Source organism: Aulonocara sp. 'chitande type north' Nkhata Bay, linkage group LG16, assembly GCF_057382095.1.
Source record: "Aulonocara sp. 'chitande type north' Nkhata Bay isolate Kocher_YH1m ecotype deep benthic linkage group LG16, A_spYH_male_GT1.1, whole genome shotgun sequence".
In the NCBI taxonomy this organism is placed as follows: domain Eukaryota; kingdom Metazoa; phylum Chordata; class Actinopteri; order Cichliformes; family Cichlidae; genus Aulonocara; species Aulonocara sp. 'chitande type north' Nkhata Bay.
Genome location: NC_141359.1, coordinates 8,024,663 through 8,048,656, shown reverse-complemented (window position 1 = coordinate 8,048,656; position 23,994 = coordinate 8,024,663). Strand labels below are relative to the sequence as shown.

Sequence of the window (23,994 nt, the reverse complement as noted above, 5' to 3'; positions counted from 1 at the left end):
CAGTTATGATAAACGGGAGTAAACGATTGACAAGAATACAAGTTTTAATCTGCATTAAAACTTCAAACATCACAAAACAAGTTTATTTACAGAACTTTGGAGGAAAAATCAAAGTTATACTTTTCCCTGAATCAAAAACATCACATATTGTCAAAAAACAAACCACAGGCAAAAAACATCAGTTTCTGCAGGTTTGAAAAAATCACACACACAGCACTTTGCATCATACTTCTTTTTGTTTTTTAACAGCACACTTGTTGATTTGCAAAGATGGCTCTGTGATGATGACGTGTCCCAATGAGCAGCATGAACAGTAGCAAGAAATTCTTTCATAATTTTTACTTTTTTTCATATCTGTGATTTTTCTGCCTATAAACAGTAAAAGAAATCATTATGTCTGCAAAAACAAAGCTGGATGTTTCTCCACAATTTTAAACTTCAACGTCAGCAAAGCAGAAACCTTTACAGGGAAATCATTCACAGGTGGATACAAGGACTACAATTGGTACAAATGAATGCAAAAAAGGCTGCTTCTTTTTTTTCAGGTGACATAAATAAGACTTTTTGAATGAATAAAAGTGGACTTTTTCAATAGATTACTTGTTCAGCTCCTGTATGGATCCCTTACGCTCCTCACTGCTTTCTGACCCAGGCCCTCAGAAAGCTTTCCTTTCACAGCTGCTTAGATTGTCTCCTATTTAGAAGGTTACTTGTTCGCTCCCCAGCTCCTGCAGCTGTTGACGTGCCTGTGGGCGAGATGCTGAACCCCAGGTACCCCTGATGAATCCGTCTAGGCTTACATGTGTACGTTAAAACTGTGTCTGTGGTTGCAAAGGAGCCAATCCAAGAACAAAAGAGGATTCAAGCATCGAATATGTGAAAGTCATTTAATCAATGTTAAAAGTCTAAACCTAACTATGTGTGAGTAAAAGGGGAAAACCATTAGCGCTACATGTGACACGTGTCAATACAATCCTTCTATTTTCCGTTGTATAGACTTCTGAAGCAGTTTTGAGTTACAGTCAAAAGCTGATAAATCAGGACTGAAATCTATCCAGTGGTCGAGGTTCTGTAATGAAACAACTGCTTTCTAAGATCCAAACAACCAGACTGGAACTTTTTTAAAATTCAAGTGGCTAATGTGACTTTTTTTGTCCATCCATCCATCCATCCATTCGCTTCCACTTATCCTTTTCAGGGTTGCGGGGGGCGCTGGAGCCTATCCCAGCTGTCATGGGGCGAGAGGCAGGGTACACCCTGGACAGGTCGCCAGTCTGTCGCAGGGCCAACACACAGGGACAGACAGCCATTCGCACTCACATTCATTCGCACATTCAAACCTAGTGACAATTTGGATTATCCAATTAACCTATCCCCACAAGTTGCATGTCTTTGGACGGTGGGAGGAAGCCGGAGTACCCGGAGGGAACCCACGCAAACACGGGGAGAACATGCAAACTACACACAGAAAGACCCCGGCCTGATGGTGGAATTGAACTCAGGACCTTCTTGCTGTGCGGCAACAGTGCTAACCACCGTGCCGTTCAAAAAAAAAACAAAACACAGCTCTAGAGGGACAAACTTGTAAATTTGTGTACTTGTATCCACGACTACTGAAAGATTGTTTCAGACACTGGCTGCACTACATGCAGACCCTTGAAACCTGTTTGAGAAACTCCGTTTTGTTTAGTTGTTCAGGTACAAACAGGCAGAAAAACCCTTGTAATTAGAGATCATATCACATCAGACGTTTAGTAATGATGAGCTTTGTTTTCTGGAAATCAAACATTGTGATAAAGGCACACAAAGCGAACTGAATGCTTTCTGTCCAATATTTGCACAGCTTGTGATTATCATGAACAGCATTCTGACATGGGGTTAATATGCAACAAATATATACAGTGTAGTATTAACATGCTTTAATAACACTATTGATCATTTTGCAGAAATGACTATTTTGTCTTCCTCGAATATTATTTCATATTTTAAGTTTGATTCAGGAAGTCCTTTCCTTGTAAGGTTATAAAGTTTAAAACGGGAGTTTTTCACAACATATGTTAAATGATGTCACGAGTCCTACACTTTAAAACCACAAGAAATCTCCAACAATCACATCTTAGAGTTTCATTTTCACTAAAATAATACCTTTATAAAGCACAAAGCAGCCAAACGTATAATGAGGTGTGACTAATGTCGCGGTATTACATTTAGGTGCTCTTCCCCGTTTTGTTCAGTTCTATCTCGTTGTCTTTCTTCTTGAAGTCACTGTCGTCTTCCTCCCTCACTGAGTTTTCCAGGTAAAGCTTCTCCATTTCTTCGGGGTCAACGTAGGTGTAGAAGTGGGCCATGACGGAGAAGATGATGCAGACGCCCAACAGCAGGCAGGCAAACAGCAAGAACTCTATCCACTGAGATAACAGAGACAGTTTAGTGTTTGCTGCACGCGCTCGCGACCGATTCAGTTCATTTGTTGCTCACCAAGACACAGAACCGTTTAGTTGCTGAAGTACGTTTTATTTAAGCTGGCGATTTTTGGTACACACATTGTGGGATAAAAGAGGTGAGAAACACGCTCCAGTGGATTATAAGATACCCCAAGTTCATCCTTATCTCTCCATTAAACCTTGTTACAGTGCACAGGTAGCTTTGGTTTATTTCTACTTTATGATACATTGCAATAATGAAACTTTTGTACAAAGCACTTCTAATCTTTCTTTTTGTCCATTAGAGTCTGTTTTTATGGCTTTTATTATATTTCTGTTACTTTAAAGCGTTTCAGTGTTTTTATCGCTTAAGTATATTGCTTTACGAATTTCCCAGAGGAACCCACCCGAGGGATTAATAAAGTTCTATCTTATCTTATCTTATCTTATGACATCATCTATTAGGCCGGTGTGCGATGCAGCTTTCTTTCATTCAACAGACACAACAAATTTTGTTCTATGTGTCTCACTGAATTACAATAACGATCCTTACCAGTTATTAACACGTTAAGATGTAATTTTCAGTAGTTAGGGTTTATACACTCTCCGGCCACTTTATTAGGTGCATGTTGCCAGTTGCAGCTGAGTTGCTACAATTAGCTGATTAGATGCTCGATTGCTGAGTAGTTGAACCAAATGAAGTGGCCGGTGATTAAAAGCCTTTCTTTCTTTTTTGTGTAAGAGTTTAAATGTTTCCCACAATGCCCTTCAAGAGTCATACCTGTTCCAGTCCTGCCCCTTCTGCCACAATCAGCACTATCACATTGCCAAATGCCACCGTGAGCAGCCAGCCAGCCTGCAGCACTGACTTCATGTTGGCTGGAGCCTGGGGGTAAGACAGATGCAGGGTTAAAGAAATAAAGACAGCTGGCAGCCCTGGGACATATTTCATTGATTCGTGAAGTAGGAATTTGACATCTTAATAATATGACAGAAACAGATCTGGAGGGGAAATCACTTCCTTGGGCAACGTTCAGTGGATTAAAATTTTAATAGTAAACGCACCGTTTTCTAAGTATTTCTACAGAAAATTCCAATTTCATAGGATCTTTAATAAACAGCTCTTCTAAAAACCTGTGTCTTGTTTATCAGTCTTTAATGTCACAGGTTGCTCTGAAACGCAGCATTCCTCTGACACAGCGAGCTAGTGGATGTCAGCTTTATGGCCATTACATTGGAATAAAAAGGTAGCTAAATGCTTTACATCATCATACTCTGCTTCAGTAAGAATTTCTATTCAAATTGCTTAACAAATTTTATCAGCCCACCTGTCATGAAACCACAAATATTTCCATAATCGGTCAAAAACATTGGTTTAAAAAACCTTTTTCAACTGAATTCACATTTTTATACCCTAAAACTGAGCTGGCACACAGAGAAGTCAGCAGTAAATTTGAAGTCTGTGTATACTGGTGGATTAACCCTTACAGAAACATAAAAAATTATTTTTTAAAAATAAAAAATAAAACAGAAAAACCAAGCAAACGACAAAAACGATAACAAAATAACGCTAAAAACCGATAAAAACCCTGAAAACCATACATTTCACACCCGAACCTCAACTCTCATGGCCCGGTACCAAACGACTCACGGACCAGTACTGGGCTAATACATCTAAGTGCTACAGTTTAAAGCTAAGTATAAGTATAAAGCTTCCTGTGTTTGCTAATATGGACAAAAGTGTTGTAAGACAATTTTCCCTTTTTTCCAACCAGATGTATTCCAGTTTGGAGAATTTTCCTGGTTGGAAGCTACTGTCCTTGAAAACCTTTTTCTTTGAAGCCAAAAAGCTTTCAGTGTTTAATATTCCAAACAAAGATTTTCAGTGGAACGAGTACAGGTAATCCTGATAGGTAGCGTGTATCACTTCACCTGTGAGTAGGAGAACTCCAGGCCAGTGATGGAGAACATGACCTCTCCAGCAGTGATGAGGATGTACTGTGGGATCTGATAGGCAATGTGCACATTGTTGGCTTTCACATCCTCGATCTTGTGAGGCACAATTTTACCCGCCTCCTGAGAAGGGACACAGAAGGGCTGTAAAACTGCTATGATCTGTGATGACTAAATGAAGTTGTTAGAAAGCATCCTGACCTCTGTGAGAATGACAGTGTAACACGCGCCAAAGTCCAGCAGGCCCAGGTTAAGTTTAGAGGTCTTTCCTGAGTTTGAAATGCAGGTGACATCAGTGTATCTGTCCAGAGGGCAGAAGAGGTACGTGATTTAGAGGAAAAAAATCAAACAGCATGATTTAACTAACAAGATATACGTTGATATTAACACTGTTTGTTGCTTTAAACAAAACAAAAAAAATCACAGCTTCAACATTATGATCTCTTTGGACATGGAATTATGAAAAAAGTGATGTCTCTTGTTTTGCTTTTTTGTGAGGTTGGGAAAAGCTTAGCAGATATTTGGCATTAGGGCTTTTCCTTCCAGTTTTGACCACCACTTCCCAAAAGTCCAACTTACTCGCCCCGCTGCACGGTCTTGTTATGAGTCACATTGTACCCGGAGGACATGTAGAAATTATTATCTCCCACCGTTACGTTTAAGGCCTCCGGCTGTGTGTTGAGGAACCTGTTAAATATGAACCAGGAGAACTCGTGAGCAAACCTCATTATTCCAGGTTGACCTATATTTTAAAGCAGCAGGGGAACAAGCAGATTCAGATGCTTTACAGCTTAAGCACAAAAGCTTAGCAACAGCCTCGAGGTAAAAAAGGTTTTACCTCAATAATGGATTCCCTTCATCGTTTTTTGTTATGTGATCTTCTACCTGAAAGATTAAAAAACATCAACACCTGCTATTTGTAATTTATGCCATATTTTCAATTTAGACTCAAGGAAATTCTTTAGAAACTTGTATAAATATTAATGGAGATTAGCGTTCATAGAGAGTCTGTGTAATCCTTCAGCTTCTTACAGCTGATTTAGACTTCTGTGGTGAATCTTTGTAGAGCCAACGACCTAACCCACTGAGTGCTGGTGCATTATGTGTTCATTGGCTTGTGGTTGTGGCAGCCATGATGGAAACAAATCCTGGGTCGCTCTTTTTGCTTTTGTTTTTATTCAAACATATTCCACTTCTTTGTAAATTTTCGCTTGAGAATTTCAAGTTTTTGCAATCTCCAGGAATTTGCGGACATCTGTGATTCCTTACACTTAGGCTATTAATAATATAATTCCTAATTCTGACGTTAATGTGATTATTATTGGCATGCAGATTCACCCCCCCCCCCCCCCCAGACTCAATAAAAGTTTCTACCCACAGGCTGTCAAAGATGCCCTACCTCCACCTTAATTGAAGGTTAACTGTGCTGTTAACATTTCCACTGTGTTTATAAACCATATTTATTATAATGCAACCATCTTACTCAATTTGCACTACCTCTTTAACTTATTCTAATGGAATTTTAATAAATAAAATATGAATTTTAATATAAAAATCTACCTAGCCTAACTGTCTATCATTGTTCTTGTAAAAGTGACAATAAAGATTTATTCTGTTCTGCGTAGGTTTTTAGAATGATCTGTGGTTATGATGTACCTATGGTGCCGATGTATTAATCTCCTGTTACCGAGTCCCACAATAAAACAGCTTAATCTGAATTTCTGCATTTGTATTTTTGCCTTTCTTTACTAACTGACCTCAGTGTGAACCAGGAGCACCAAACTGCTAAGCGGACTTGTCTGCTTAGTGTGTTTATTTAATGTGATCGAGCAGACACGTCTAACTCCACAACCACAAGATGATGGCAACTCTGGGGTTTCTCTTCCATAAAGAGATTTCATTTAAATGGATCATTTCTCTCTGACTCTTCCTCTTCTGTTGCACCTGAACCAGCTGACCGACAGCTGATATTATAGCACGTATGGAAATGCATAAATGTCTATGTGTTCGCCAGTTCCCTGAAATGTCCAGTTAAATATTTCACGTCCATTCCTGTGGTAATAACTGTTTAAATAAAACTATGATGGTTTAGTCACAAAAAACACTCGTCACTGAAGAATCATTTGCTGTTGTGTTGTAATCTGTCACACTGATGGAAAAATGTATGGCAACATTGGCATCGTGTTGGAGATGATGTCAAGATTGTAAAGATGAGCCGTAAATGGCTTTCAGATTGTGCAGTGGGACTAAGAGTAGTTTACAGAGTTTCAGAGAACTTGAACATGTTCTGACAACATGTTAAATGTGCGCACACGCTGAAATACAGTCATTAAACGATAATGAACTTTTTAAAACGTCTAAAAATTTGAATTTGAACCTCGACATCTTTTCCACTGCAAATGATCAAAATAGGTTGTCCTATTATCAAAGGTCCATGATTCATTTTTAATTAAACTGCCTGCTGCAGATGACAGCTTGTCCCACTTACGTTATAGCTAAATCGTCAGGGGGCTCGGTCTATGACCCAGCATTTTTGAGATTATGGATTTTCTGTGAATTCTTTGTGTTGGTATGTTTTAGTTTTCTATTATTTAGTATTAATTCATTTATAGCATTGACTGTATGTTTACTTACGTTTGTTTCCATGTTGTCTGGTCCAGGTGTTTAAGTCATGTTTCCTGTTTTATTTTGAAGGTCTTGTGTTCCATGTTCAGTGTGTCTAGTTTTGCTTCCCCTGTGGTGTCATGTTCATTTGTGTCAGCTGTGTTTCCGCTTCCCTCATTACCCTGCTGTGTATTTAAGTCCTCTGTCTGCCTTTGTTCATTGTCAGGTCGTTTGCTTTCTTTCCGTCATGTCTATGGATTTCATGTTTCTCAAGTGTTGGTTTTTCTTCATCCTCATCCTTATGTTCATGTTATGGTTTTCATGCGTAGTTTTAGTTTTTCCAGTTCAACGTAACGTTTAGTTTTTGCCTCTGCCTTTTGCTTTTGTGTTTAGTTATCAGCCTGAACAAACGCTTGCTTTTTGTTAAATCCTGTCATCCTGTCTCTCGGTCGTCTGCTTTTCTGTCCGCTCCTCAAACAAACCGCCCTTCCAGCCGTTGACACGAATAATTCAATTTAAAATTTAAATGTTAAGAAAATTCAAGTTGGGAAATGATGACAGGATCTTTTCTCCTCTCTCGTCCACAGTGGCGCTCATTCATATTTCTCGGCCAACTATGTTAAATTGTAGGCTCTGCTCTGTATATACCCGTTGCCATGGAGTTCTGTTGATGACGCCTTTCTCTCGCTACACACGCACATGCTTGACTCACAGTTGAGTTGATTTAACTGGAACAGGAAACTCGGTTTCCCAACACAGAGTTTATGATCAGACTCAGAGTTTGTTGAACCTGCTTTCTGGATCAGAGCGCTGACCTCATGTCGATTTTTAAAAATACTTTTAAAACCAAACTGTACTCATTGCTTATTTAATTCTCAATAGTCAACAGTGTTGGGAAAAAAAGTGAAGATGTGGTAACAGCTCATAGGAACACTCACTAATGTGTAGGTGATTCCAGTAGCGTCGGGGTAAATGATGACACTGTAGGCCTTTTTCTCTTCAACCTTCTGGGTAGCCGAAAAGTTTCCTCCATTGACTACAGTGACTTCAAGATTCAGCTCCCCGTTGGACAGTGGAACAGTCTCATAACCAGGAGGGTCCTGAGAGAAGCCAGAGAGTTAATGTTTTTAGAAAATTGAATTATAAACTTACTCATTTGCCAGAATGAAGTTATGAAATCTGGGGGTATCTCGGGGTCTTGTTCGCGAGTGATGGGAGAAGGGAGCCGGAGATCGACAGACTGATTGGGGCTGCAGCTGCAGTAATGCGGACGCCGCACCGGTCCGTCGTGGTGAAGAGGGAGCTGAGTGTAAAAGCGAAGCTCTCAATTTACCGGTCGATCTACGTCCCTACCCTCACCTATGGCCACGAGCTGTGGGTAGTGACCGAAAGAACGAGATCGCGGATACAAGCGGCAGAAATGAGCTTCCTCCGAAGGGTGGCTGGCCTCTCCCTTAGAGATAGGGTGAGAAGTTCGGCCATCCGGGAGGGGCTCAGAGTAGAGCAGCTGCTGCTCCACATCGAAAGGAGCCAGCTGAGGTGGTTCGGGCATCTGACAAGGATGCCCCCTGGGCGCCTCCTGGGTGAGGTGTTCCAGGCATGTCCCACCGGGAGGAGGCCCCGGGGCAGACCCAGGACACGCTGGAGAGATTATATCTCTCGGCTGGCCTGGGAACGCCTTGGTATTCCCCCGGATAAGCTGGAGGAGGTGGCTGGGGAGAGGGAGGTCTGGGCCTCTTTGCTTAGGCTGCTGCCCCCGCGACCCGGCCCCGGATAAAGCGGATGAAGATGGATGGATGGATGGAAGTTATGAAATCTCTTGTTTCTGTAGAACAGCTCAATCAAAGTTAAAATAGCATTTTCACTGTTAACGGCACACTGAGTTTTAAATGGTAAATGGTAAATGGCCTGCATTTGTATAGCGCTTTTCTAGTCCATAGGACCCCAAAGCCCTTTACACTACATTCAGTCATCCACCCATTCACACACACATTCACACACTGGCGATAGCAAGCTACATTGTAGCCACAGCTGCCCTGGGGCGCACTGACAGAGGCGAGGCTGCCGGACACAGGCGCCACCGGGCCCTCTGACCACCACCAGTAGGCAAACACGGGGTTAGTATCTTGCCCAAGGATATTTGGCATGCAGCCAGGATGCAGCCTGGGATCGAACCACCGACCTTCTGATTAGTGGCTGACCTGCTCTGCCACCTGAGCTACAGCCAGTAGTTTTGTCTTATCTCTCTCTTCTTACATGTATTACTAGTTGAATTCTGTTTATTTATTGTTTCGTACATGTACATGTGAACGACAGGGAAATGTGGTTTTTAATTCTATTCGCCTTGAGCCACAGTGAAAATTATGAAAAGTTTAGCCACCTGCACTCTTCTTACCTCAAGGTACTTGATTGACTGTAGAAACAGATCGGTGCCAGGAGCCTTCAGACTGACATCATCTTTAGCAAGGTTGACAACCTGCAAGAGACACTTCCCTGCAGGTGCAGGATTCACCACAGTTTTCTATTAGAGAGAAAAGCAAATCAGAGCACAGTGATGGAAAAATATCAGCAAAAACACTTTTTCACCAGTCAGACAATCACTATGAGATAAAATCAACAACAAAACAGTTAAAGTATAAGATTCAGGTGGGCATGCTAGAAAAAGCAAATGTACTTAATATCAGCAAAAAGATACTGTTAAGTTTTGGCATCCAAACTTTAAAACTGCAAGCTACCATTATGATTATACATCTGAACTGTACACATTCAGGTTTTCCTGGAAACATGAGCAGTAAGGGTTTTGCCGAGTGTGAGTGCTTTTCTGTAGCAAGATGCAATCACTATGATTGCTGCTCATACGTACCACAACGTTCACCTCCACCAGAGTGGCTGCTCCGAAGGCCAGGGCTGCAAACACCATTCCCATGGCCATTTTCCTCAGAGGTCTGAAAACAGAGAGAGTTGGTGCCCAACAGTTAATACCTTTACCTGTTTTTCACTGCTTTTTAAAATATTCTGAAAGCGTGGCTTTATCATTTTATCAGAAGGGTTATTTCCACACCAGTGTCCTCCCTGACAAACTTTCTGTCGCATTATTTCCTTGTTATGGCTGTGCATCCCTAAGTCTGGTCCTAATGTTAAAAGGGAGTTCTTGTTTCCTATTGTCACCAACTCCTTGCTCATTGGGGATCATCTGATTGTTGGGATACTCTCAGAAGCGTTACGTCACTTGGGTGCAAACTCCAGAAAGTCAGGATCTCCTAAAAAGAAAATTGGTCCACTAAGAATATGATTTGGGAAACTTTGGGAAGTCTAAAATGTTCACATTATCCTGTTTTTGCCAAGCATTTCTATTTTCTTGTGTCTGTATATGGATCATGCAAAATGCTTTTACTGATGTGTGAGCTTGAATTTCTTTCTCAGCTTTGCACGACAAAAAAATATCGGATTGGATGCATTGGTGTAAAGCATGCCGCCACTGGACTTTGGAGCAGTGGAGACGTGATCTCGAATCACGAATCACACTTCTCCGTCTGGCAATCCGATGGACGACTCTGAGTTTGGCTCTTACAGAACAGTACTTGTCTGACTCCAAGGAGGGAGGACTATGGTGTGGGGTTGTTTTTCAGCAGCTTGGCTTCACCCCTTAGTTCCAGTAAAGGGAACTCTTAATGCCTCAGCATACTGAGACATTTTGGACAGTTTAATGCTGCCAACTTTGTGGGAACAGTTATATATATGCCTATATGTTGTTAGTACAAACGATGGCCTATGGCAGCTTGGATAGGCTGGATGGCAGTAAGAAACACAGTTTTAAATTGCTCTATACAGCGTTATTATGTTTTTTTCAAATCAACCTAAAAATCTTGAAGGAGAGGCCAGAGGTCAAATGTTACTTGATATTTTAAATCCTTTTGCAGTACTTTCTATATGTCGACATTACACATTTCACTAGAACCACCGTCTCTTTATACTTACAGGTTATAAGGTTTTATGTCAGTTTTTAACTAATAGTTGACCTTGAAGACGTTGGTCGATATAAGTCACATTTTAATGAATTGTTAATATGACCTCACTCTATACGCTTACAAAGATTTATCAGAAATCATTCAAAACTTTATGAGCTATCGTGCACACAAGTAGAATGATTACACACATGCATGCTAATGCGACCAAAAACGTAATGTGGTGGGGCGTGGTGTGCGGTGCCGTGCAGGGAGGGCGGATGCACCTGCGTGGCATCCTCAATTCCCCATGTTAAAACACGAGGAATCAGGGTTTGGAGAGGGTCGAGAAGTTGTGGTGTGATGCGTGTCGAATGAATAAAGATGGCTTTGACTAACACTCTCTGGACCCTGTGAATTTCCCTACCTGAGAAACAAGTATGGAAATTCATATTTACACTGTGAGAAGTACTTTGGAGTCGGGTTTAAAAGTAAATGTTTAACATTCATTAAACATTCATTTGTAAATGAATACCAGCTTTGTGTTTACAGACACTTCCCTCAATCGTTAACTTTCTTTTCTAAGGCATAATCCTGGGAAATATATGTGGAATCACATGCTTAATTTTTCCCATTTTACGAGATTACAAGATGATCCTGAATGAAATAAAGGTGGCAGTACAAAACAAAGCCAAATAAATCCACTACTCACGTGATCTTGAGTCCGCAGAGTCTAACGAGCGGATATATGATGAGGTCAAAGATAGGCACAAAGACAAGAATCAGCAGAGCATTCAACATCTAGACAACAAGGGGGAGGAAAATTAGTCTTTTAACGACTCTATAAAAGCTCTGTAGAGTCCATAAAATCATAAATGTTGCGTCAATAAAGAGAGATTCTGATTCGGTGTTGCTTGTAAAGAGATGGCAGTGAAGAAGAACCATAAAAGTGTTTTCATGAAAATAGCCTCATCACAGCCTAGTCAAACATTGGTCTTCATTAGTGAGGGGACTTGAGAGATGCTTCTTTTCACTGGATGTTTAAAATCTGTGCCTTAGATTAGCTGGTAGGTTCTGCATTAGAAATATATAACAGCTGTGCAGGACACTCCATCAATTATGGTGCTGTATTCAAGCACGCTGGCTTTGAAACCTAACAGAGACTACGAGGGAGAGAGTCTCGGGTTGTTTATATCAGAACAACATGAAGCTCTTTTTTATGCTTAGTCTTTAAATCGTAAAGCTTAAAAACACGGTAACCATTAACACTTTATAGTCAAGTTGTGTAATGCTCTTTACTGGCATAAGTGAAGCTGCAATGCAAGGCTCACATGGTAAGCCTCACTCATGACATCCACAGTGCCTGCTGACACTGGAGATAAAAAGAAACATTTTAATTTTTCCTGATGGCTTTGGTTTATTTTTGACTGTAATGACAGTGTGGCTGCAACTAGTTTGTAGTTTAAACTACTAATGTTTTAGCAATGAAAACTACAATCACTTTCAACCATAAATTTTGACTATGAACTTCAACACCACACGCTCATTTCAGCAGCTCGTTTATTTATCCATTCGATGATATTTTCTAATTTTTCATATTGCCTAAGCACCACCGACTATATTTAAGCATCTGACACCTTTATACAACCAAATTCTGAAACTAATGGATAGAAATCCAGTTCAGTGGATAAGGGATGAGCTATAAACTCTAAATGCAGCACATCAATTTCGTGCTCTGTATTGGAAATATGTCAAACGGTGTTGTCCTTTTTAAATAAATAAATAGAAAAAAATTGAGTCTGGCATTTATCCAGTGACCATAAAGGCTGCAATGAAGGCCATGACCAATGGTCAAGTGCAGATTAACATGTCACCATCTTTTACTGCTTTTCTTAGCAGGAAAAAACTGTGACTGTAACTATGACATGATAAACTGCCACAAACAAAAAAGAGGAGGAGACACTAATCACATACATTCATGTGAAAATAAAGTTTTTACAGCTCTCTATGAAGTCCTGAGAAAAGCTAAGTCCACCCCATGATTCAGTAGTATGCAGAACCACCTTTAGTAATGGTTTTCTGTACTTTATCAGCCTCTCATCATTAACACAACATTGTGGGTGAATTTTGGAGGACTCTTCTTTACAGTGTTGTTTCCATTTATTGAGGTTTGTGTGGGCATTATTTTTTGCACAACTCTCATTTAAGGTTCCACCACAGTCATTTCAATCGGGTTGACGGGACCATTTCAACACATTGATTCTTTTCTTTTTCAGTCATTCTGCTGTGCTTGGGGTCATTGTGCTGTTACATGGGCCATTTTGGGCAAAGCTTTAGCTGTTAGGGTGATGGCCTCATATTTCACTCTGGAATACTTTGGTATACACAGGAGTTCATGGCTGACTCAGTGACTGCAAGGTGTCCAAGTCCTGTGGCTGGAAAACAAGCCAAAATCATCACCCCACCATCAACATAGTTCGAATGAAGTGTTTGTCCCTTTTTTAAATCTTCACCAAACATGGAGCTATGCATTACTTCCACTATCCAAAGGACATTGCTCCATTGTTCTTGAGTTTTCTCCAGATGCAACTTTGCAAACCTAAGTCATGTTGCCATTTTCCTGGCCACCCTTACAAACAAGCCAGCACTGTGATGAACTTTAGCATCTAGCATGCTAACTAGCATGCTAACAGACTCCATGCAAACAGAGTCGGAAATGTAGCTCTTGAATTTTCCACTCCTGGGAAGGCTGTGGTATTGTGTTAACAGAGCTCCAGAGCAGCAAACTGCCAACACCTCTGCTTCCATAGAAGTGTTCACACTTGTTCATGATGAATTAAGTGCATTTGATTAGCAGCACCTGGCTGCTGTTTACCCTCTTAATATCTATAGAAACTGTAAGGGTGTACTTAGTTTTTCAGGGGACTGCATAGAGCACCATGAAATGTTTTTAAAAAGCCACAATACATTAAAATATCTATCATTCTTACTGAAATTCAAATATGCTGATCAGCCAGAAAAGCATGTTTTTCAGTTGTCAGCAGTTTACAGTTTACCCAGTGATAAATAAAATACTGAATCCTTGCAATATACAGTAAATTTAACTTAACCCATTTCCAAAGGTAAAAATTAGCATTGAAACACAGTGTGTTCGCTTGCTAAACCACTGGAAAACTACTTTGGGTCATATACATACACATATATCAGTACTGTTACAAGTATATGCTAAGAAATCTGCATCCATCACAATCATTTTCTGCTTTTCTCTGGACTTTCTGCCGTTCATTATTGCTTTTTTAGATTAGCAGAGACTGCGCACAATTTGCATCCCAGCAAGAGCCAAATAAGCTGCACATACCTGCATTTGGTCAGGCTTAATAGCGAAGGAGTTTCCCTATAATAAAAGAAGACAAAGACAGGAGAGACACTTAAACTTTATCTTTATAAATCTAAACTTGATGAGTTGATGATTTTTTGACTTGATAACGAGCCATAAACAATGTTATTTACTAGAATAAAATGATAAATTGCAGCAACACCCTAACAAAGAAAAGCTCTCTTCTAAAGACTGTTTGTGATATCAGATGCTAATCTAAACCAGCCCACTGATAACAATGTGAAAATACAGCATCAGCTTTTTAACATCTTGACACCATTACTTCACGTAAGTAAGGTCTTACAAAAGCCAGGTTCATCCTCGTGGCTTGAAGTGTCCAGCGGGAACCCTGCAATAAAGAAAAGACATCTGTTACTGTCAAATTTGTTTAAGGCACAGCAGATGGGATTTCCTCATTTTCCCTGGAAGGGACAATAATAATAATAATAAAGGGATAGTGTATTTCTGACATGTCCTCTAAGAAATCAGTTTTAAATCAGTCGAATTACAGGAAGAAACGGATACAGGAGGAAGGAGAAACAGGAATGTTGAATGTGGCTTTGAGGTTTTTCTATAATCAGATGGTTGTGTTGACTGTTGGTCAGAGGAGAACATAACAGACACTTATGGGATTTTGCAAGAAAGTTTCGCCACAAGACCTTGATCTTGTGCTGACACAGAATGCAGTCTGTCCAAGTAGGAAGGGAACTGAGGCAAGTTTTTCTTTTTGATTAAAAAGTAAGTAAAAGCTGTGACTGTAAATGTTGCTTAAACTGGAAATAAAGGCCTGAGTACAACAGTGGAACACAATTTAAATAATACTTAAGAATATTTAATCATAAGTTATTATTAATGATTGGCTCTCTTCCACAGTGTGTTTTTTTGTCCTGTCTTCTTCCCCTCATCCCCAACCGGTCACGGTAGATAGTCTCCCTGAGCCAGAGGGTTCTTCCTGTTAACAGGGAGTTTTTCCTTCCCACTGTCACCAAGTGCTCCTTCACAGGGAGTCGTCTTATTGGTGGGAGGTTTCTTTTTATTATTGTAGGGTCTTTACCTTACAATGCAGGCGACTGTTGTTGTGATTCGTCGATATATAAATAAAACCGAATTGAACTGATGTGCTAATCACATTCCTAGAGCTTATTTTCATTGGGCATTTAACTTTAGTGCATGGTGTATAAAGTATGGGGTTTGGATACATAATGGAGAGCAGCTCATTGTGAAGGTTCATATGTCTTTTTCCCAACCAAAAGTCACTCTTCCCTCTCAATCTCATTCAAAACACATGAGTTCAGACTAACAAAATCAAAAACAAAACACTGCATCACTGCCAGCCTCACTACAATTCACTGGCTACCTGATTCATCACAGCTGATTTAAATGCCTAAATGACATCAACATGTCTTGATGTTCTCCAGAGGCCTGGTAATGAACTAATCATGTGATTCCGGTGTGTTGACCCAGGGTGAGATCTAAAACCTGCAGGACACCGGCACTTGAGACGTGGAGTTCTCCACCCCTGTTTTAAAGTCTTCCATGGTCTTGCTGCTACCTACTGTCATGGTTCTGGGTTTTAAACCCAAGGTTTTGCATTTTTGGACTGTAGTTTTTAAGCTTTTAGTAATGTCATTGAAGGTGTGTTGGTATGTAGTACTGTTTTATATTCTGATCTCTTGCGTAATCTAGCCTTCGACGTATCCTTTTGTGTCTTGATAAGCCTGTCTTGATAGTGGTTACTTGTTTAGTGACTTCCTTTTTTTATTTCAATACTCTGTGTCTAGCCTTGTGTCTCACTCCCCTCAGCTCCTCACGCCTGCGCCTCTCTGAAACTGATTCAGCCGGAGGTCTCTTCCTGTTAAAAGGGAGTTTTTCCTTCCCACTGTTGCCAAGTGCTTTGTTCGTCTGGTTGTTGGGGTTTCATCTATATTATTGTAGGTACCAACAGTTGCCTTCACAGGCACAGAAACATGTATTTAGTTTTACTTCATTTTGAAAGTTTTGGCTATTTCCCCACCCCTTACTGTCTTGTTTATATGTTGTCTCAGACTCCTCTTGTCCTTAATTGCATTGTTCACATATCTGGCATTTCGATTTTATTGTCCTATTCTGTAATATTTTGGATTCTGTTTATTTCATTGAACTTGCAGCATTAAAAGATGATTTTTGACTTTATTTCCTGTGTCCTGAGTCTTGCATTCGGGGCCGCAAAAGTGGTTCACAACACCTACATCACAGATTTACTCGCACCTCAGACACATTTTATCCGTTCCTGCACGCTCATTACAGAAGGACAGTTTGTGTTAGAGCTGTGGATTTCTCCAGCAACTACTTTTAAATCGGTAAATAAATTCATTCATTCTTATAAATGTATTTATTTATCTTACCTGTCATAATATTCACACTGTTAAGGTTTAATGTCTTCTGTTTTCGGTTATTTTATTTGTGTGTAGTTGTCTTTTTGATTTTGGATTATGACTTGTTATTGCATTATGTAAAAGTAACTCTGTTTTACAAGTTAAGTTTATTATTATTTATTATTTTGTCTTACCTGCTGATCAAAGAGAGCCCAGAACATTGGGAGGGGGATGTAGAGCACCAGAACTCGCAAAACCATCTTTATCTCCTGAATCAGACGCATCTGTAAAATAAAACACACGCGCGCGCAAACAAACACACACTAGTTAGATGACTTTTAAAAAACTTCTACGCATCACTGAATTAATAGAAGGAGTTCGCTGACGTTACCGAGTACTTCTCCTCAGCCCAGTCCAACCAGTGCTTTTTCGGTGGGTCATGTTTTGATTTGTTCCAACGATTTTTAAGTGCAAACTGTAGGCCAAAGGTAAATAATTGGAATGAAAATGGAGTGTGCACAACAGAGACAGAAACCCCGAAGTGTGAAATTCATATCTTTCTTAATGATTCTTGGCAGTAAAAAGCAGTAAATCAATGTGCTTGCACTTCAGCTCTCAGATAAATCGAGGGAGAAGTATGGGATTACTCACCCCGATGCAATTGCAGACTTCCCAAAGGACGTTTCCCTGGGGAGGAGTTCTCTTGTACAGACTGCTGCCAGCAATGAAGACAACTGTGTGCGATAAATGAAGAGTCAGACTGGACTTGTTTGAGTGAAGATCACAGCGAGTGATTGCCTTGATGTCAGAACAACCAAAATAATACTGAGTACCTATTTAAGGATGGTTTGTCCTCTCACAGCTGCTAATGAAGGCTTTGGGGTAATAAAACCTACCATGTTGTAAACGTGCTTCAGGCTTTTAGCACTAAAGCTCCTCCTCTGCTTCACCCTCACTGCGATCTGTCTGTGACCTCTCAAGAATTAAATCACAGTTTGTTTTCAAAGCGAGGGTTCAGTTGAGCATGAATCCCATAAGGATCAGGGGTGACGGGGACCGAGAGGCAGAGACAACTGACTGTCAGGACAAATGTGGATGGGTCTTGATCAAGTGTAAGGCCGGCTCGTGAAAACGCAAGCTCAGCATGCTGATCACAGCCTGGAATAAAGCTCAGATCTCGAAATGCGACTGGCAGGTTTGAAAATAGGTCAACGTTTGCAGCATCGGATATCATAAGCACACTTACTGCATTTAGCAACATGTTGCTAAAAACATGGAACTGAAGATTCTAATCGAAGAAGGACAACATGTGAGTTCAGTCCCTATTAGTGGCACTATTTTCATGCCTAAATACTGAGTTGAAAAAGTTGATTAAAGCATTTCAAAAACAGCAGAAAGGGCTAAAAAAAAAACTGTGGACAATGTAGGGACTTGATTTTACAAGATTTTCTTGCCACAGCAGAGGTTTGTGCTATGGCTCAAATAAAAAGGTCCGTTTTTCAGGGAGCTGACCGTGTTTTGTATTTTTTTTCCCTGAAATAATTCTGTTATTGTGCACCAACAGAAATAATGTATGCTTCCCAAAGAAAACTGTCAAGTTAGAAATGCTATGTTGAAAAATCCCTTGCTCTATTTGAAAAGCACTTGGAGAAAACTCTGTAAATGTTGAGGTGGAAACTCACCTAAAGCCACAACCATCAGGGCTGCAGGAACCCCAAAGGCCAAAGCATAACAGTCTCCACCAAAACACTTCACGTCACCTGCAGGAGTGGTGTGTGTTATTAACACAGTGGACCTCACTGGATATAATGTAACATGTAAAACTACGACTATGTGCTCACCTCTCAATATGGGTGTAATAATAGTCGACAGGAAGCTGCCAGCATTGATTGACATGTAGAAAATAGAGAAGAACTTCTGCCTCTCTGTGGTCTAGAAGGGATCAAAAACATAATCACTTACTGAGTTTAACATTGCTACAACAACTCCACATGACCATTGTTGTGTTAAAGAGTATATAAGCCCTCAGAGGAGTTTTCGGATATGTCCTAAACACTGTTTGGACACCAATAACACCGAGTAAATCTAGCACTGCAGTTTAAAGTATTATTTTTACACAGTAACAAAGCAGTTAGCGAGCAACTGCCAATTCCTACATGACACAGATAACTTCTGAGAAGTATGTGTGGCTCAGTACCTAATGTTTGATGATGGGCAGGTAGTTATCACTAAGCCGCGCCTCAAAAAAAGGCATTATATAAAAGTTATCAGATAGCTGGGATTGGTTTCTGATAACCTTGTTTCCTTGGTGTACCAATAAAAATAATACAAATACTTCCACAAACTAAAGAAGGCTTACATGTTCCTCGTCAAACTGGTCACCTCCGAACGCCGCCACGCAGGGTTTGATCCCTCCGGTGCCCAAAGCTATGAGTATCAGACCTGACATGGACAGAGCACTGTAGGACACACGGACACAAAACACAAACAAACTGCTGATTCAAACTACAACACAGTGTATATTAATGACAGTACAGTGCTGAAAAGAAAGAAGAGATTGGATGAATGGCACTCAAAGAATCGCTGAGTGAAAATTATGGGAAACTGTATGGCATTGGGAACTGTGATGGGCATCAGTTTATCAATGACATGACGTTCATGGACCAAAAAAATAATTTTATCCTGATTCAAAACTTTTGAAATCAATGCTCAAATTCCTTCAGTGCAATAAGGATTATTAATTATTACACCTCCTTACCTCATCCTCTTCTAACAGTGCTGGGCTGTGATTGTGCAGAGTGATAGAATTAGCTCATGACAACTCACATGTGCAATTCGGTGCTTCCCACGGTGGGAATGGCTCCAACCGACTTGACCACATGGCCGATCACATATACAATGGACAGGTAGATGATGGTCCTGTGGGGAGCAAGCTGTGATTATGTACAGGGCATTCAGGCCTTCTTCAAAATCTCTATGTGTGCTCAGAATGATTCATCTCCAGTAGCAGGCAACGTCAGGCAAAGCTAGCAGCTCAAAAGGAGATGATGAAATACTGCACACGCATAAAATGTGCCTGTTTCCACCACTGAAAAATACTTTTTTTGCTAGCTATAAGTCAAGATTTCGAGCTATGAAGTGAGACGTTTTGAGATAAAAACCCAAATCTTTGACTTATCGATGGCAACAAATGTTTGTTTTTTCCAGTGGCAGAAGCTTAGAAAGTATCCACATAACATGAACACAGTTTGCACAATGTATTTTTGTTATTTGCTTGAATCCACACTTTAGTGCATTTACAGCTGAGAGACTCACTTGTATTTTCCGAGCCAGGAGTCAGCAATGAAAGCTCCCAGTATGGGTGTGAAGTAGCAGAGGCCGCTGAAAGCATGGTAGACAGCAGTGGAGAGGTCCTTGTCCCATTTCAGGTAGGTGAGGAAATAGAGTGTCAGCAATGCTGTGATCACACACACACACGAGCAAGCATAAGCTGTGAATCAGCTCACAGGATGGAGAAGCCCAAGCCCACACCTAAACACCACAATACATCGTAAGCCTTCAACATGAACTGTCATATTCTAAAAGTATTATTGCACTCAGAATCCTTTCAGCGAATCCTCCGCAGTTCATGAATTCAACAATACCACACGATTATATTCCGTTATAAGATTTTTTTTTAAGCTGGTTAAACCATCACATTAAATAATGTAATCGGTGACACCCACTGTGCTTACATTTAAGCTTAGACGATCCACAAGTAAACATTCTGGGTTTGAGTTTGTCATTCAGGTAAGCTAAGGCATTTTAACCTAAAACCAAAAAGCTGTGGGACATTTTCCTAATAAATAAGCCATAACAGACACGAGAGTCGCTTGGGAAAGTTCAAGATGAACCTTGTGTGCTGCAAAACTCACACTGTTAACTAAGCAACATCTTCATTCAAAACAGACGTCCTAGCTTTTCCCGAGCACTCAACTACATCTCTTGATCTCCGTCAGCAGATGGCATTTCCTGGCAGACTGCAGTTGTGCTAGCTTGTAGCTCTTAAATTACTGTAGAGGCCACCAGAATAAATCCAAAACAACTTGGTTATTCTGATGGTTACAGAATATCAATAATCCATTATTTTCAAACCACTTACCTCTCTGATGCGATCTCTCGTCTTTTATTCATTAGTAAAATTAATACCGTTGGTATTTTTACTAATGACTGAAATAAATACGATATTTGGGGTCTATTTTTTTAATATTCTCTCACATTTTCGAGACAGTATAATTAAATAAAACCCCCGAGTCTTAAGTTCACTCGGATTGAGGAGAAATTTCAGTAGCTGAAACTGTGGACACAGTGCATCAGCTTAAAACTGCAGGAAATTGCGTGGTGTATTTACATGTGTGTTTGTGTGTGATCCGGCTGGAGTAAATCTGTCACTTGTGGAGATAAGTGAGGTCGTGTGAGGGAACAAGAGAGATCTTATTTGTTGCCTCTCTATTATATTGCCCCAATAATACTCATAATCTGTAATGTAGCAAGCTAAAAGTACTCTGTGAATCTAGAAAACCTTGCTTTTATTTAGGCTTTATATAGATTTGCACTGTAACATTGCCCAGGCATTTATTTGCATACCTTTCATGCCATAGTAGGAGAAGCGTTCGCAGAATTCATTCACCACTATGAAGCAGATGCTGACTGGGTAATTGGTCCCAAAAATTTTCTAAAAGAAGCAAAATGTATTAACAGAACAAAGTTCAGCACTTTTTAAAGAGTACACATTTTCTCCAAACAATCACACTGAAGTAAAGCACATCCAGAATCCACTATCTAATCTTTTCCCCCCACCTTCGTCAAATATAAACAATAACTGGCAGGTTCAGTGAATAGTTTTATTCTCTGACAGAGAATACTCTGACATGAAAAGAGAGGAATGTAGCTGATAGATTCTTCCTGTTAGTCAATCTCACAAGATACTGAAGTTAATCATTACGCAGAAATAGAAGTTTTATAGGTTTAAAGCTTTAATGAGACCAGGCTCAGTTAAAATGAAGAAAAATATCCATCGCTTGAGTTCTGAGTGGATTTTTGTGGAGTGGATGTTTAGTATTCAACTAAACACCGCGTGGGATGTTTTGATTAACAATGATCTGCAACTTTATGCTGTTGCTTTAGTGCATTTTGACAATTTATGCCATCTGTCAGGTCGTATCATTCACATCAGCTGTAGCCCTGGTATGTAAAGGTATATGATTCATGTACTTACAGCTCTATACAAACTGTCTACAAGCAGTAAAACACTTTGCACAACCGGCTGCTAAAAATGGAGGCTTCTGTAGAATTTTACTGGTAATGATGTGCTCACTGATCTGGAGCTGGATGTAATTAATATGAGGTCAGTGTTTTAATCATCATCAACATCATCATCATCATAGGTCCATGGCCTCATTCAGTGAGCTTTAGGCAGTCAGTGAGTCACAGTCACTCCAGTGTATACAAGCAGATAAACACTAGGAGTAGTTAGACTTGTGCCTCCCTACTTGGTAATGTTTCTTTTTTTTTAATTGCTAAGACTTAATTTAAGGGTTTGTTTACCAAATGTTCAGCGAACACATTTACTCCCATCCCCATGTCAGTTTTGGTGTCATTTAATTTCAATTAATCAAAGCATGAAAACATGTCCATTCAATTTGCCTCTGATATATAATTTTACCTCGCTGTATCAACAGTTTTCTACAACTGAGGAAAATCAAAGCGTGGTAGATATTGTCCATTTTCTGCATGATACCCCTGGAGATTAAACAAATCTGTACAGTAAGCATATTAAAAATGATCCTTTATTGGATTTGCTACCTCCAAAAACATAATCGCTCAGGCCACATGTGGCACCAGCTTTCTCCAAGCAGCAGTTAGTGTGGGTTTACTTTTAGAGGGGAGGGGGTGCCTGTTGCATCATCTTACCAATAATAATTTAGCATAGAGCTTCAGTGAGAGCTTGGTCTCAAAGCAGACTTCCCTCTGTCTCCTTAGCCCACTTCTGCATGCTTCGCATACACGTCAACAACACATCTTTGCGTGTTTTATTTCCACAGACGTGGAATTTGCACGCGTTCCAACCCGCGTACAACTTTTCTTGTTTTTCTTTTTTTGTTTTCTTTTCTTTTACTACGCATCTTTGCGTGGTAAAAATCAGAGATGCACAACAAAACTAACCGAGCAACTCAGCGCATGATCCGCAAAACATCACAAAACAGCACGTTTACCTTTCCCATGTTGTCGTTTTAGATGAGAGAGTTTGGGATCTTTACGGCAGCACTGTCATCCAAGTCCGTCCCACTCCGTTCCGCTCTCTGAAGGCACAGATGCAAAAACCTCGGACACTTACACTCTTAAAGTACACTCAAAGTTAATATTCCACCACAGAACACTGGACTTGTCACCTCAGGAAAAGCAGCGAGCCTCCGTACTTCGGTCTTTTGTGAAATATTAAAAAGGAGGTAGCAGATGAGTGTTTATATATGCGTATATTTACAACGCCTTTCACTCGATTTTTTTTTTTTTTGGGGGGGGGGGGGGGGGGGGGAGGGAGGTCCGCAAGTTGCAGTGAAGCGGGATCTACTGGTACAATAGAGTCGTTGTTGCACTCAGCCGCAGACCTGACTGTGGGATGGATGTGCGGGTCAAAGCGCATATCTCTGGTTGGATGACTTCGAGTGCATCATTTATTTCTTTTTTATTCACCCTGAGTAATATCAGCGGTGGTGGTGGACGTGTGTCCCAAGTACACGTGTTAGTTGGTTGCTGTTTGAGGGATGGGTTTTAGGGTTAGGCTTAGACATTCAATCATAGTAAAGGTAAACCTATAAGTCTAGAGAATGCATGATGTCAAAGGAATTACAGTTGTTGTTTCATCCACGATCATAGCCCCACAAAGGTGTGTGTGTGTGTGTGTGTGTGTGTGTGTACTTGAATAACTCATATTGTGGGGACATGCGTCGTTTACACATATATAGTCAAAGGAGCTTGCAAAGAAAAGCGTCTGGACTTCTTTAAGTTACTTGAAGACGTTTCACCTCTCATCCAAGAAGCTTCTTCAGTTCTAAGGTCAAATGGTGGAGAGTCCCAGATATAAACCTAGTGGGAGTTTCCCCCCACAGAGGGACAAAAGGACCCCCTGATGATCCTCTAATCGCCTGAGCCAAGGTGTGAAACTGGGCGTGGGTCCCAATCAGCCAGAGTTTCGGGTGTGTTCATTGTGAAACCTGGCCCCACCTTATCATGCGAATTCCTGAGGTCAGATGGCCCAGGATGTGAGTGGGCGTTAAGGCGTCTGGGAAGGGATCTCAAAA

The 23,994-nt window shown here is 40.4% G+C and overlaps 1 protein-coding gene across 1 annotated transcript; it reads right to left on the bottom strand.

The window, feature by feature from the left end:
* Positions 1–33: 33 nt before the first annotated feature.
* slc15a2 (solute carrier family 15 member 2) lies at positions 34–23,168 on the bottom strand. Its single transcript, XM_086267644.1, has 23 exons — positions 23,086–23,168; positions 22,909–22,995; positions 21,281–21,368; positions 19,970–20,111; positions 19,481–19,573; positions 19,014–19,113; positions 18,496–18,586; positions 18,337–18,414; positions 17,306–17,388; positions 17,046–17,129; positions 16,849–16,938; positions 14,605–14,649; positions 14,283–14,318; positions 11,637–11,725; positions 9,844–9,925; positions 9,376–9,501; positions 7,919–8,080; positions 5,215–5,261; positions 4,956–5,063; positions 4,578–4,677; positions 4,356–4,499; positions 3,205–3,309; positions 34–2,408 (listed from the first exon to the last, which is right to left on the bottom strand). Exons 2-23 carry the CDS (start codon positions 22,915–22,917, stop codon positions 2,208–2,210), a joined length of 2,103 nt encoding a protein of 700 aa, XP_086123770.1. The 5' UTR covers positions 22,918–22,995; positions 23,086–23,168; the 3' UTR covers positions 34–2,207.
* Positions 23,169–23,994: the final 826 nt, after the last annotated feature.